At 41.9% G+C, this 14,851-nt stretch overlaps 1 protein-coding gene and 1 non-coding gene across 7 annotated transcripts in view; one reads left to right on the top strand and one right to left on the bottom strand.

Moving 5' to 3' along the window:
* Positions 1-14,851, top strand: part of BRD8 (bromodomain containing 8) — a 51,097-nt gene that overhangs the window by 17,157 nt on the left and 19,089 nt on the right. For 3 of the 6 annotated variants that reach the window (XM_075541614.1, XM_075541610.1, XM_075541612.1), the window contains 13 exons: positions 270-414; positions 1,220-1,429; positions 1,812-2,092; positions 2,430-2,882; positions 3,155-3,248; positions 3,453-3,499; positions 4,238-4,452; positions 4,788-4,880; positions 5,073-5,141; positions 6,272-6,449; positions 7,947-8,051; positions 8,627-8,671; positions 10,277-10,645. In XM_075541614.1, the coding sequence (XP_075397729.1) occupies positions 270-414; positions 1,220-1,429; positions 1,812-2,092; positions 2,430-2,882; positions 3,155-3,248; positions 3,453-3,499; positions 4,238-4,452; positions 4,788-4,880; positions 5,073-5,141; positions 6,272-6,449; positions 7,947-8,051; positions 8,627-8,671; positions 10,277-10,336 (1,995 nt within the window). In that variant the 3' untranslated portion in view covers positions 10,337-10,645. Of the gene's footprint in view, positions 1-269; positions 415-1,219; positions 1,430-1,811; positions 2,093-2,429; positions 2,883-3,154; positions 3,249-3,452; positions 3,500-4,237; positions 4,453-4,787; positions 4,881-5,072; positions 5,142-6,271; positions 6,450-7,946; positions 8,052-8,626; positions 8,672-10,276; positions 10,646-12,881; positions 13,158-14,312; positions 14,580-14,851 lie in introns of those variants that run through there. The other 3 variants (XM_075541609.1, XM_075541611.1, XM_075541613.1) reach the window with 3 other exon arrangements.
* On the bottom strand, positions 10,869-10,975 carry LOC142441962 (U6 spliceosomal RNA). Its single transcript, XR_012783238.1, has one exon. It is a non-coding gene; the product is annotated as a U6 spliceosomal RNA (small nuclear RNA).

Here is a 14,851-nt window from a genome sequence, read left to right as displayed (position 1 = left end):
AATTAAAAATATATATATATCTATATAGACCTACACACACGTAATCTGACCATCTCCTTGGGTTCTGAGTTATCTGAACCGCAATTATTTTGGTTGTCTTCCCTAGAAAACTTGTCAAAAAAGATTGAATATTATGGTTTAGAATTTCCTTTGGGTCTGAAAGAATTTTCTTAGTTTCCATGAAGTTTGGTCAACTGCTGACCTTTTTTTAGGAAGTGGTAGCTATGGAAACCTTGAGTGTAGCCTTCACCTCTATTCTTGCCTGGTAGGTCAGTGAGAATGAAATGGCTGTGACTTCTGGCCACCTGAACAGTACAGGTGTCCTCCTGGAGGTAGGCGGGGTGCTTCCTGTGATTCATGGTGGGGAGATGCAGCCAACACCCAACACTGTTGCAGCCTCCCCTGCTGCCTCAGGTAAGTCATCAATTTCCCCCTGTCTACTTCAGAGATGTTGACCATAACACTGACTACTCTGGGTTTCCTAGCATTTGATACTAAGCAGTTGCCTATCGTAGATTTAAACTTCAACCTTGGAGCTATACTTTACCTCTTTTACACATAATGTTTCAGATGGTAAATCCATTCCATCCTTACGATAAGGATAACCCTATATGACCACAGTATAGATATCGATGAGGGAAGTAATGAAGTTAATGGTTGCTTTTCCGGGACTTGCAAAATCACAGAAAGATGATTAACCGAGATTATATAGCTAGGGAACAAAAAATTTGGACCAGAGAACTGGATTGGCACCCATTGAATTTGTAACTCTTGAGCCTCCATTTCCTCTTATTAATTGCAAATGTTAGTATGTACTTCACAAGGATGTATTATTAAATGAAGTAGAAAATGTGGGGGAAATAAGCTTTGCACATTATTTTATAACCATTAGATATTAGTATTCAATTGCTGAACTTTGGCAGAAATGGCAGGTTTATTTGTACCAGCGTTTTTGTTGTTTGTTATAATTGAATTTTCCTCTAAGGAAAATTGCTACTTAGTTTTCATATACATTTTACGTTCTAGAGTTTTGATTCACTCTTCACTTGGAGGAACTAGTTACTACATAATTGAAGAAAGTAAGGGTACAAATAGCTTACTCAACACAAGAGTTCTTTCAACCTTTGAAACTATAAAAATTTCTTGGTTGAGTCTTAAAGTGGCTTCTCATTCATGTGCTTTCTTCTTACCTCATTTTGTGTACCTCTTTGTCTGTTAGGTGCTCCCACTCTTTCCCGGCTTTTAGAAGCTGGTCCTACACAGTTCACCACACCTCTTGCTTCCTTCACTACTGTTGCCAGTGAACCTCCAGTTAAACTTGTGCCACCCCCTGTAGAGTCTGTGTCCCAGGCTACCATTGTCATGATGCCTGCGCTGCCAGCACCACCCTCTGCTCCGGCTGTCTCCACTCCGGAGAGTGTAGCTCCAGGTGCGTCCCTGACCCACGCCCTGAGCAGCCACTAGATCCAAATGTCATGTTGAGCTTCAATCAGAGGAAGGTCAAGAAGAGCGTCAATTCCAGTTCAGATGCTTCTGGTCTCCGTAGATGTATGTCATCTTTGTCCTGAGAGAAAGCAAGGATGTGAGAGTAAATGGGTGGGCACTTAAGTGTTTGGGGAAAATATGAATATGAGAAGAGTAAGGAATGTTATTCTCACCTTTCAAAATAAAATTGGGGGAAAGGAAATAACTTTATGAGCCAAAGTGTTGGGGGTACTGGACATCTGTCTATAGCTTTGATGATGTGGCCGCCAAGTAATCACTTGGTACCTAGTATGATTCTGAGATGCTTTTCTTTTCCTGTTATTAAGTGAGTCAGCCTGACACCTGTGTTCCTATGGAGACAGTGGGAGATCCACATACTGTGACTGTTTCCATGGATAGCAATGAAATCTCCATGATCATCAATTCTATCAAAGAAGAATGTTTCCGTTCAGGGGTAGCAGAGGCCCCTGGAGGATCAAAGGCCCCCAGCATTGATGGGAAGGAAGATTTAGATTTAGCTGAGAAGATGGATATTGCTGTGTCTTACACAGGCGAAGAGCTGGACTTTGAGACTGTTGGAGATATCATTGCCATCATTGAGGACAAGGTAACTATTCAGCAAAATTCAAAAGAATCTTCCATAGGTCTTACATGGGCTTCTCTCCTTGCATCTAGTAATGAGAATTATTTAAGAAACAAGCAAACAAACACAAAAAAACCTCTCCTGCTCTTCTCCATCTCCTGTTGGTACTGACATGCTAATCATCTCCTCAGCCATCCTATGCCACTGGTTTGTACAGGACAGGTATTTGTCTATTGGTTGCTCCACTACATGGAGGAGTTGGAGAGAGAAGCTGCAGATTCAGGCATCTCCTTTGATGCTAACAGGCTTGAGGGATGTGGGCTTTCTTCTGTGACTTGAATAGTCTGTGTTTATGGGACAGGTAGATGATCATCCTGAAGTGTTGGATGTAGCAGCAGTGGAAGCAGCACTGTCATTCTGTGAAGAGAATGATGATCCTCAATCCTTGCCTGGCCCCTGGGAGCATCCTATCCAACAGGAGCGGGATAAGCCAGTACCGCTCCCTGTACCCGAGATGACAGTCAAGCAAGAGAGGCTGGACTTTGAGGATACAGAAAACAAGGGAATCCATGAATTGGTGAACATCAGAGAATCCAGCATTGAGATCAAGGTGGAGCCTACGGAACCAGAGCAAGGCATTTCAGGGGCTGAAATGGTAGCTGGGATTGTTCCCACCACAAGTATGGAGCCACCAGAACTTAGGAGTCAAGACATAGACGACGATCCCAGAAGTACTGGAACTGGAGAGATGACCGAAGCAGATGTTCCCAGTGGGAAAGGCGATGAGACTCCACTTACAGCTGTGAAGACAGAGGTATGGAGTAGGGATTGGGAAGGGTGAAGGGTTATATTATCTTCAGTAAAAAGTGACAGTGAAGGCTTTCATTACATTGCCCGGTTCTGGCATGTTTTTGTCCAAAGCCCACAAATTGTGATGTGTAGTATACTTGTCCTATTCCTGTCGAGGTGACCATTAGAATTATGTTACATGAGTAGGACTTAGAATATCTTCTATGGTTCTTATTCTCGCTGAGGAATAAAATTGTTGAGCCCGTCCTTAGGGTATATGTTCTCTTTGGTCTTCAGGCATCTCCTGAAAGCATATTGTCTCCATCACATGGCTCAAATCCCATTGAAGATCCTTTAGAGGCAGAGGCTCAGCACAAGTTTGAAATGGCAGGTAAATAATCAGACAAGAAAATCTTTACCCTGTAACTAATGAACTTGAGAGATTTGCTTTGGCTTCTGAGGGATTGTGGGTTGTGGGCGAGCAAAGGAGTTAGTGCAGGTCAGCATGGAAAGGGAGAGCTGCAGCAGATGATGGTCCATAGGAAGGGGAAGGCTAAGGTGAAAAATCTTCAGGTAGTCTCTCTCTCCTCTGCAGACTCATTGAAAGAAGAATCAGAGACTATCTTTGGAAGCCAGATAAAGGTATTTCAGACTTTTCTGTATTCGTCTAGCCACGTGACTAGATTGTCCCTAATGAATGTCCGGGAACTCACATTTTTTTCTTTGCGATGAGACTGGTTAAGGAGTCGCATGGAGAAAGGAGTAGTAGGTAGTCGGGCGTAGTGGGAGTGCATTGGCAAAACGTGTTGTCGGAGTTTCTGAACATCCTACGGACCTTCCTTTACCTACAGTCACAAACAAACTTTGATAAACCTAGAATGATTGAGAGAGAATTACGGTATTAGTGCCAGGGAGGAAAACATACCAGAAATCATAGTAAGATAATTAAAAGAGAATCACACAAAATTATTTCTTTAGAATTAATAAAACAGCAGTAAGAGAGACTAAGTAGTATGATGTGAGCTTTCTCCATCAGAGAAGACACAAAGTAAAAACTATTTTTGATAACTTTGTACCCAGGGTCAGAGTTCCTCTCAAGAGCAAGGGGAAAGAAGGAACGCATCTTTAGCTTAGCCTTAAGTAAGTAGCTTTTTTTTTCCACCCCCTCCTCCTGTTTACAAAGAACCTGGGTCTTATTCTTTGCCCAGGTTTTAAATTACCTTTCTTGGTCCATCAGTGTCTGTAACTAGTTGGCAGTATGAATCATAGAGCTCAGTCAGGAAAGAGTGTGAGGCCATTTCTAAACTGAACTAACCCAGGAGACAGGCATGTTTAGATAGCTTGGCTTGCACTTACTGACTGAAGCACACTGTGTCTAAGGATGCCACAGGTGACGAGGAGGAGGAAGATGGAGTCAGTGAAGCAGCCAGCCTGGAGGAGCCCAAGGAAGAAGATCAAGGGGAAGGCTATTTGTCAGAAATGGATAACGAGCCTCCTGTGAGTGAGAGTGATGATGGCTTTAGTATCCACAATGCTACGCTGCAGTCCCACACACTGGCAGACTCCATCCCCAGCAGCCCTGCGTCTTCACAGTTGTGAGTATCTGGAATTCTTTCTTTGAGGTCAGACATGGAGAGTAAGAAGTAGACGAGGATCTTTTCTCTAGTCTGCTTTTTCATCTTTCCGTTTGGGGCCTGGAATAAAAGTTGACAAGAAACATAGGGACTTTTCCAGGAGAAAGCTTTGATCTCTCATAAAGGTTTCAGCCTAGAAAACCCTACAGGGGTAATTCTATGGTCACGTGATACCACCATGAGTGGGTATCAGTCTGAGGGCATGTAACAAATTGGGTGATAGGCACAGGGGAGTAAAGAAATATTAGGGCTTTCTATATATATCTAGTGAGATGCTTTTATCTCTTTACCTTCAGCTCTGTCTGTAGTGAGGATCAGGAAGCAATTCAGGCACAGAAAATATGGAAGAAAGCTATCATGCTTGTGTGGAGAGCTGCAGCTAATCATAGGTGAGTGCACTTTCCAGTGCAGTGGAAACATTTTCTCCAGTTGATCCTCATTATTGGTGACAGAGAAGTCCAAGTAGGCTTCTTTGGAACTATTAGAGCTGGCTCGTAAAACCTTCAGCTACTTTGAGCAAGTCCCCTCACATAAACTTTTGGAGAGTAGGTTGATAATTGGATCTTAATTTGTTTGGATAGGTATGCCAATGTATTCCTGCAACCTGTAACAGATGACATAGCACCTGGCTACCATAGCATTGTGCAGAGGTAAGCTGTGGTCTGTCTAGCATGCTAGCGTAAATGATTTATAAGTTGTCCAATCCAACATACAAGTGGGTGAAGGGAGACATTGGTCAGTGTAAGACATGAAAAAATAATTTATAAATTATCAAGGGTTTGGGAGGGAGGGAGGGGGAAAATGAGCTGATATCAAGGGCTCAAGTAGAAAGAAAATGTTTTGAAAATGATTATGGGAACTTAGGAACAAATGTGCTTGACACAATGGATGAATGTATGGATTGTGGTAAGAGCTGTATGGGCCCCCAATAGAATGATTAAAAAAAATGATGGCAACAAATGTAAAAATGTGCTCGACCTAATGTATGTATGTATGTATGCATTGTGAAAAGAGTTGCATGAGCCTCCAATAAAATGATTATAAAAGAAAAGCAAACAAAAAAAGATCTGTCCAGTCTTAGTGAAGTTTTGCTTTAGATCATTTAATGCAATTTTTTTTCAAATGTTTTTATATGATTGGGCTGCATTGGGCTACAGTCCACAAGGTCAGCAGTTTGAAACCAGCAGCCACTCTAGAGCAGTGGTTCTCAGCCTTCCTAATGCCACAACCCTTTAATATAGTTCCTCATGTTGAGGTGACCCCCAACCATAAAATTATTTTCGTTGCTACTTCATAACTGTAATTTTGCTACTGTTACGAATCGGGCCACCCCTGTGACAGGGTCGTTCATCCCCAAAGGGGTCACGACCCACAGGTTGAGACAAGGTTTTGTACACTTGTAAAGAGTCTCAGAAACCCATGGGGGGCACTTCTTGCCTATCCTTTAGGGTTGCTCTGAGTCAGAATTGAGTGTTTTTTTGTTTTTAAGGATGACCAAGTGCTAACCTAGCCATTCCAATCAGTGCCTGTAAAATAACCTCAGATAATCTAAGAGAGTTAACTTTTTATTACTTTTCTCAATAGTTAATTGTACAGACTGACTCTCCTCCCCCACAGAGGATGTTAAGTAATTTGGGGGCAGGGGTGGGATTTGTGATTTGAGTCCTGGCAGCTGGGACCAAAGGTATATATGAGAAGTCATACATGGTGACAGTGTATTCAGAGATTTAAGGTGTGACTTTTCTTATCTCTATGGATATTTACCCCGTTCCTCTTTTAGGCCTATGGATTTGTCAACTATTAAGAAAAATATTGAAAATGGACTAATTCGCAGCACAGCTGAATTTCAGCGTGACATCATGCTGATGTTTCAGAATGCTGTGATGTACAATAGCTCAGACCATGATGTCTATCACATGGCAGTAGAGATGCAGCGTGATGTCTTGGAGCAGATCCAGGTACTTTGAGAATCCTTAGTGTTTTAGCAAGGATGAAATGAAATTACTTGAAATGAAAAATTCACAGTGTTGATAGAAAAGGGTGCTATGATTTCCCCTTGAAATAGCCAGTTGGGCACAGGAGCCTAAGTTTGTTCTTGCTTAATTCATGCTGGTTTTCTTTGGTTGGTAAAAGAGTTGTAGGAGAGTATCTTCCCTTTCTGGAACAAGTATGTTCAGTTTCCTTATGTTAACAGCAATGACAGTTGTCTGCTCTCCTGACTTCATGAAGGAGAGAGAATCACCATCAGCCTAAAGCTGATTCTTATGAAGCTGAGGTCAGGCATACTGCTTTTGCAACCTTTCTGCCAGTTCTCATGCCACCTGCCCCTCCATGGCACTCGACTTCTTTGCAAAATTTCATTGCAATGGCCATGTGGAACTCAGAGAAATTACAAGTTACAATTCAGAATCAGTAACTCAGGATACAGTTCTTCAGGACAGCCCCTTATTCCCTTGGACTTCTTATGGCCTCAGACTTTGCCCCACAACAGCAAGTGTTTATCATCTTTAGCGCCACAGATAAGTACCCAGAGGAACCCCACTCCACCTGTAAGCGCTGATCGGAAGAAGCTCAGCTCTCTCACTGTGAGCTGGGAAACCAACTGGACCATCTCTTGCCAGTCACCTGGTTCTTCTGCCCTGCTGCCACCCATTCTTTGCCACTGGTTCTCACCCTGTCTCGTCTCTAGGAAGAGATCAGCACAGGGGTCCCAGGTCCAAAGGACATGTTCTACTTGTAGCTGTTCTTTCTTGGTGGTAGTGAGGTTCCCCCTTGTTGCTTCTGGTATGGGTTCTTCTAAGCTTAGCGGAATGACAAAATGGACCAATTCCCTTTTTTTAGGGTCTCATGTACAGGATTTGCATTTTTCTACCCCTTCAAGGGATTCAATCGCCATATTGGAATTTTCAGCAAGCTCTCCAACCCTCTTGGTGGGCCACAAGCACCTGGTTTGCATAGACATAATCATTTCTGGGGAATTACAAGACCATGATGAGAAAGCCCTTATAAGAGCAATGTGTTGTGCTACACCTTATTTCTAAAATGATGAAGATATATTTTAAATTTATGTTAACATTGGTACATTATGAACATTTGACAACTAGTTTCTTACTCTTTCATTACAGATAACGTGCTATGCTGTAGTTGCAAAGGTGACTACTCTTGGGGAGATTGAACTTGAAGAAATGTTCTTTATCATTGCAGAGATAGCCAGATAAATTAAACTGCTTAATGATCTTCAGTTCATCCATTTGTAATCCCTGTTCTCGTTTTTAGAGTGTAGAGAATTTGTTACTGTACTATAGTATGCCCACAAAAGTTTAGGGTCATTTGAGATTTTCAGAATTCTTTATTTGCAGAAAGTTAACCACGTACAGTCCTAATCATAAAGCTTAGAGTATCTTTAAGTCTTCCCTACTCATTTAAGTTGCTAGGACCTCCTTTTTTCCCTGCAGCAATTCCTGGCTACGCAGTTGATTATGCAAACATCTGAATCTGGGATCAGTGCTAAAAGTCTTCGAGGGAGAGATTCTACTCGTAAACAGGATTCCTCAGAGAAGGTGAGACCAGGAAAGAGCCTGTGGGCCAGTGTTCTAGTGATAGAAGTCTGCAGGTTCCAAGAGCTGTGTTTCTGTTTTGTTCTGCCAGGCCTGTGCTGTGTATTCCAGTGGTGTACAGACACATAGGTCTTGAAGATTTTGGAAATTTAAAATCAGAGATCTCTGAAAAATGTAGTGTTAAATCTATTAGGAACGTTTAGGTGTCGGGGTGCTACGTAGGCTACTCCCCATTTAAATCCCTGGTATTCTCCCCTTAGCATGGGGATTGTTTACTCCCCTCCAGACACTGCTGTGGCTCAGCACATTCACACAGAAACTGTGAGCTTAGTGAATAAATTATTAATGCCTCTGGAGAATGTTCTCAAGGTGGGGGAGATAGCTTGTAGCTGTTGGAGGCTGCCAGTGTCTGTCTCAGAGACACATGGCCAGATTGCTTTTGGATCTCTTTCCTCTTACTCTTGAGTTTTAAAATTTTGTCTGTGTGTATGGTGCTTGTGTCTCTGTCTTGAGGTTTGGGGTGCTTGTGGCTGAGAGTTTCCGTGGAACCTGATCAGTGTTTGTTTGTCCTCTAACAGGACAGTGTCCCCATGGGCTCTCCTGCCTTCCTTCTCTCTCTCTTTGTAAGTATTGAATGGCTGCAAGGGGTGGTGTTGCCATAAAGATGCTCTGCTCCTGCTGGGGGCGGGTGCAGAGGGAAATCCAACATGCAGACTGTGGCAATGGCTTCAGTGTGTTATTTAGTGAGGTCATTGGATAAGAAACTCTCTGTTCTTCTGCATTCCTGTTCTTGCTGCATGTGTGTGTGTGAGGGCCGGGTAGAGACTGTTTAGGAGGTTACTGGGCTAAAAGAGGTATATTGGGGGTAAAGAATCTAGAATGTATCTGCTAATTATTATCTTACAAACAGAAGGTTGTTGAGAGCAGCAGCTGGTAAGCTGGCTTTTAAAAGTATTTCTCACACTGATAGATACTTGGCACATAGTTTTTCTCTTCTCCTAAAATTATGTTGCAAGACTGCTGCCTAACAAACTCAGTGAAATATAAACTAAAGATTAAAAAAAGAGATTTCAATAGCAATGGCCACTACTTATAGTAGTGGTTGGCCAAAATTAGCGACTTTGTAGGGCTATCCTAAAGGCTTCATTCTTTTCCCGCATGCATTAAATGACCCTCTGACGGTTGCTCATTATGGGGCAGTGAGGCATGAAACAGTGATACAGGCTAGAAAACTGCTGTTTGCAAACTCACTAGATAATCTGTTGGGGCCTTATTTTCATCTGTGTGATGGAGTTAATATAATGGGGTACCTGTCCAGTCTACCTCACAGGATGATGATGTGAGAACAAAATGAGGTACTAGGTATGGAAATGGCTTTTAAAAATATTAAAGTGTTATACAATGCAAGGTGGTATTTTTATTCTTAGTGTTGCCTCTTAAGCAACTTATGTTCTTGAATTCTAAATGTGTTAGAATCCTTGCATATTAAAAGTGTGAAAATGGCCGAGCCCAGCAAAAGTGTTCACGAATTCATCTTGCCTACAGGCCCCTAGTCTGTAGCAGACAGAACATTGTAATCTCTGTTCTTTCTCATTGGCCTGCATCAGTGACTGGATACCCAAGCAATTGGATGGCTGTTGCAAGGCTGGTTAATAGTATCTAACTTTTATCTATTGAAGACCGCAAAGTATTGCACAGGATGAAGGAGCTGGGCTGCAGGGAGAGAGCAGCAGATGGAAAGAAGCCTTCTGATTGCCCTGATCTCATGGAAAGCAACTGTCAGGAGGTGCTAGGGAACTAGTGCCAGGGTCAGTCTGCAGGAAAGGCCTTTCTTATAGGGACCAACAGCTGGACAGGTACGTTAGCCGAGAACCTCACTTCCCACCGCCCTTTCCTAACTCTCCCACCTTTCTCACTCTTTCTGTTCCTTTGCACATGATTTGGGGACTGGGTGGGATCACGAATAGTCATTCTGTGGGACCCCCACATGAATTCCAGCAACCTCTGATGGGCATGAGTAAGAGACTCTGGCAGTTCCTCTCACAAATTACTAGGTGCTCTATAACCAATCCTTAGAAAGACAAATATGTCCTCTCATACCCCTGGATTTTTCTGCTGGTACTCTGCCCTCCCCCAACAAACCAAATCCCAGTATTCTTCATGTTGCACCTTCTTTGGTCAACCCTAACCAACTCCCTCATGCCCTTTCTTTGTCTGCCTGCCATCAGGATGGGGGAACCAGGGGGCGACGCTGTGCCATTGAAGCAGATATGAAGATGAAGAAGTGACGAATGACGTCTTCAGAGGACAACCTTTGTGCCGAATTTGAATGGAAGTGAACAAGATAATGCTTGGGCTCTTGGTACCAGATCCAGACAAGTGGGAGTTACAGAAGAATTGGTACCTGGGCCACGTGATATGAGCTGGAAACTCTGTCAGAGAGTAGAAATAGCCCATTTGCCTGTTTTAGGGTAACAGTTAAGGGCTGTTATTAATGTCCTGATGTGTATCTAGCAGATTGTAGCTAGTTTATTCTGTCTTGTGAAGTGTACAGACTTTTTAAAAACTTGTGAAGTGTTCATGCATACAATAAATTCTGGAAGAAAAGAAAATTTCAGCCTTTACTCTGTTCTTGTGTGTGTGTGTGTGTGTGTGTGTGTGTGTGTGTGTGTGTGTGTACACACACGTGTACAATAAATTCTGGAAGAAAAAATTTCAGCCTTTACTCTGTTCGTGTGTGTGTGTGTGAGATTTTACTCCGTTATAACTTTAATCATTTGTGGGAATGAGATGGTTGGAGGAAAACTGGGTCTTTTTTTTTTTAATATGGAACGCTTCACGAATTTGTGTGTCATCTTTGTGCAGGGGCCATGTTAATCTTCTCTGTATAGCTCCAATTTTAGTATATGTGCCGCCGAAGTGAGCACGAAAAGCCACATCTTACAATATTAATTATTGGACTAGTACCGATGGAAGATACTGACCAAGATAAAGTTTTGCATTGAATGCTTAAAAGTATTGCACTGTGTAATATAGACGATTCTATGCCACTTTCCATTTTCTTTCCATCTCTTCCTATGTCTAGGACTCGGTGTTCTTCAGAATTATTATTTGAATATTAAACATTGTGAGTTACCAAATTTAATGTCTCTGGTAACTCATTAGTAAAATTTATCACACTAAACAGATTAGTAGGTTATGCTTTGAAGTCTCTTGAGAAAATGGGTTTTAAAAACTTACAGATATTTTTGCCTCAAATAGAATTGATTGTGTAAAAACCATCTTGAGGTATTGAGGGGGTAAGGGAGTCGTTGTGAGTTGAGAGAAAGGAATTCAATCAGTCCAGCAAGTAGAACACTGGGAATAAGAGAATCTCTCCCAAGCATTTCATTAGTAGGGATAAAATGTAAGCAATGAAAGACTGCAATTTAGTAAAAGGGTGAAGAAAACTTGGACATTAGGGTTACAGGTTTTGTTGAGTTGGTAGAGTAGCTATATTGAAATTGTGGCCTGTGGTTGGAACGGTGAGACAAATGTAATTGGAAGAGAGTTTATATACTGAGGAATAGAGAGGTGTAACCAGGTCAATAATGAATAGAATGAGTGGCAGATTGAGAACTGTAAAATGTATTGAAGGTTGACTATTCTAAGACCTTTGAGTTGGGAAACTCAGAGCAGAGATTGGGTTGAAGTTAAATCAACATGGAGGCTGCAGTGTTTGTTCAAGAACGAAAGATGATGAATGAGAAAAATTATCTTGCCAACAATTGGGAATAGAATGTGCTTACTGACTACGAGAGTCGAAACAAGACTGTTCTGTAGAGTAAGAGAACAATGATGACGGAGGTACGGAAACCCAGAACCCTTTTGGTGAGATAGAGATGGAAATCATGATGTTAGCTTTGGAAATGTTGAGTTCGAGCAGGTAGTAGGGTATCTAAAAGGTACAGACCATTGAGTAAGTAGAAAACCCAGGCCGGAATGCAGATAGAAAAGGTATACCTGAGTATACCTTGAAATTTCAAAACATTTTTTTCAGGTGTTTTACTAAGTAAAGGACCACAGAACATAGAATTCAAGGATTGAAAGTCATAAAAGGGAGAAAATAAGAAAGCTCGTATAATGAAAACGAAAATATTTAAAGATTATATTGCTCTTTACATTCTGAGAAATGACGGATTTGACTAGGAGGATATCAAGGATACAGTGAGGATTTGATGATTGACAGGTTAAAAATGTGGATACAAAAAGTAGTACTTATTTCTTCAAATTGATTGCCTTATTGAATTTAAGGGGTACTTGGTGGAAAGGAATTCTGTTCAACCTTGCTATATACCTATTTCTGTGTGGTGAGTATGAGGAAAACTAAATAAATATATTGTTGGATAATAATAATCACTCTAACACTATTAGACATGAAGCTTTATTTCCAATGTACTCCCCAAATTTCTCTTCTTCAGCTGGCCTTTTTTCTTTCTAATGATTAGTAAAAAGACATTTGGGCCCCTTATCATTCTACTAGGACTTCCTGCGTGTGGCAGCAAACAAGTTAAGCATTCAACCACTAACTGAAAGGTTGCCAATTCAGACCCACCCAGATGCTCCTCTGAAGAAAGTTCTAGAAATGTGCTTCCAAAAGTCATATCCTTGACAGCCCTGTGGAGCAGTTTGACGCTGCCACACGTGGGGTAGCGTTTGAATCAACAGCAACTGGTTTGGTTTGGTTTGTTCCTATTGAACTTGAAAGGTGGAGATGCCCTAGGAATAATGAATTGAGTTAATGAGTTAATGCCTTTTTTATTTTTTTTCTCTCTCTACCCTATGTATTTTCAGATGGGTCAGGAGTGGGTTTGGTTGGATTCTGAGCAATGTTATCCCAGTGACTCTGAGTTGAGCAACGACTTCAGGTCTCCAGTCTGGATCTGGGACTCCAGTCTGGATCTGGATGTGGGCAGCTGGAGGGAAACTGAGGAGCCAGGGGCTGAGGAACTAGAGGAAAGCAGCCCAGGCAGAGAACCTAGTGAGCCTCTTGGGGATGGAGACAGTGAGGAGTCTCGGGAAGAGACTGAGCAAGCCAGACGCCAGAACCTCCTTCATTTTCTCTCTGAGGTAATGGTGAACCTCAACTGTTTTAGAGAATGCGTATTCCTTCATGTTTCTGCCATGCTTGCTTCTGCCCACTAGAGTATAAATTCCACAGCAGCAGGGCCTAAATTCCTTGCTGTAATCCCCAGCATAGAGAATGTGCTGGCTATGTACTTTGGGGCTGAGGATTCTAATACTTCAGTTATAGGGACCTGAGTGGAATCTATGCATGACTACCTGGCAATTTATTCTAACGGAGTTTTGGAGGTTACCTTTGCCCAACCTCTCCTTTAAGTTTGTAATGTTACAACTTCAAACACAACTTCAAAGCAATATATAATTTACAGAGTTTTGTAGTATTTTTAAGTACTTTTTCCCCTGATTGCTTCTAACCACAAGGTTGGTGGTTCAAATCCACCAGCTGCTTCACAGAAAGATGAGACTACCTGCTCCCTTAAAGATTTACAGTCTTGGAAATCTTATACAGGTAGGGGCTCTATTCAATGGCAGTTGGGCTAACTGCATTATCCTGGTTAAGGGTTGAGGACAAGAAATAAACAATTGAATGGAGAGTTGTATAGGAATGCTAGGACTAAACACTCAGAAGAATTTCAAACAAGAGGAGCAAGGTTGGTGAAACCTGTGGGAGCCAGAACTTGACAGGACTGTCTTGTTTTTCCAGGCCTGGTGTAGTCTTTTTTTTTTTTTTGGTGCAGTCTTAATGAGTATTTCTTTGACAGATTTCTCCCTCACATGGGTTCTGGCTCTTGCAGATTTTACTGTATACAGGTTATATTTGGCCAGCTCTCTGCAGTATCTGTGACAGACTGTTTTCAACAGTTCTCTAGGCAGCCACTCTCTATTGATCAGAATTGACACTTCAGGTGAAAAATTAAAATGTAAGTGTCTTGGAAAGGCAAGAACCATTTGTTTTTATCCACTGTTAGATCTCCAGCAACTGGCCTAGGGCCCTGTGTGTGTAGCCATGTGGGTAAATTTTATATGAATTAATTCCCTAAGTTTATTTTACCATCGCAGACTTAGTCCCAGTGGCAATGTAGGCATGTAAAAGCTCATTTTACACTAGTAGAAAATGATGTAAGCATGTGGCATTGCTAATATGTGCATGTTGATTTCCACTGGTATTCCTAAGCATCTAATAATAAACTATGGTTGCAGGTAGCTTATTTAATGGAGCCATTGTCCATTAGTAGCAAAGAATCAACTGAAGGCTGCTGCCCTCCATCTGCAAGCAGGCAGCAAAAGGGAAAAGAAACTGAAGCTGCGAAAGAAAGAGAGCCCTGTGGAGAGGCTGAAGATCCGTCAGCCAAATCAAATTCCTTGGTAGCTGAGAAAAAGCCAGTGGAAGAAAAGGGGAAGCAAGATGTAGAACCAACCCCCTCACATACATGTGCAGTACAGGAACTGCCCACAGAGAATGAAGAGGTAAGTAAATAACACAAACTAGCTGTCTGGATGGGTCTTTGGCACAGGGAGACAGCAGCAGAGTGATTGGTTAGACTTAAAACATATGCTAGCTCCAGAGAGTTAAAATGAAAACAACCCCCTCCCCCCCGCCCCAACTGCTGCCAAGTTGATTCTGACTCACAGCTGTCCTATTCTATAGACTGGTTGGAACTACTTTGTAGGGTTTCCAAGGCTGTTTCCAGACAACCTCATCTTTTTCCATAATGTGGCTGGTAACGCACACACTACTG

The sequence above is a fragment of the Tenrec ecaudatus genome, chromosome 2 (genome assembly GCF_050624435.1).
Source record: "Tenrec ecaudatus isolate mTenEca1 chromosome 2, mTenEca1.hap1, whole genome shotgun sequence".
In the NCBI taxonomy this organism is placed as follows: Eukaryota; Metazoa; Chordata; class Mammalia; order Afrosoricida; family Tenrecidae; genus Tenrec; species Tenrec ecaudatus.
This window is presented reverse-complemented; position numbering and strand designations above follow the sequence as displayed.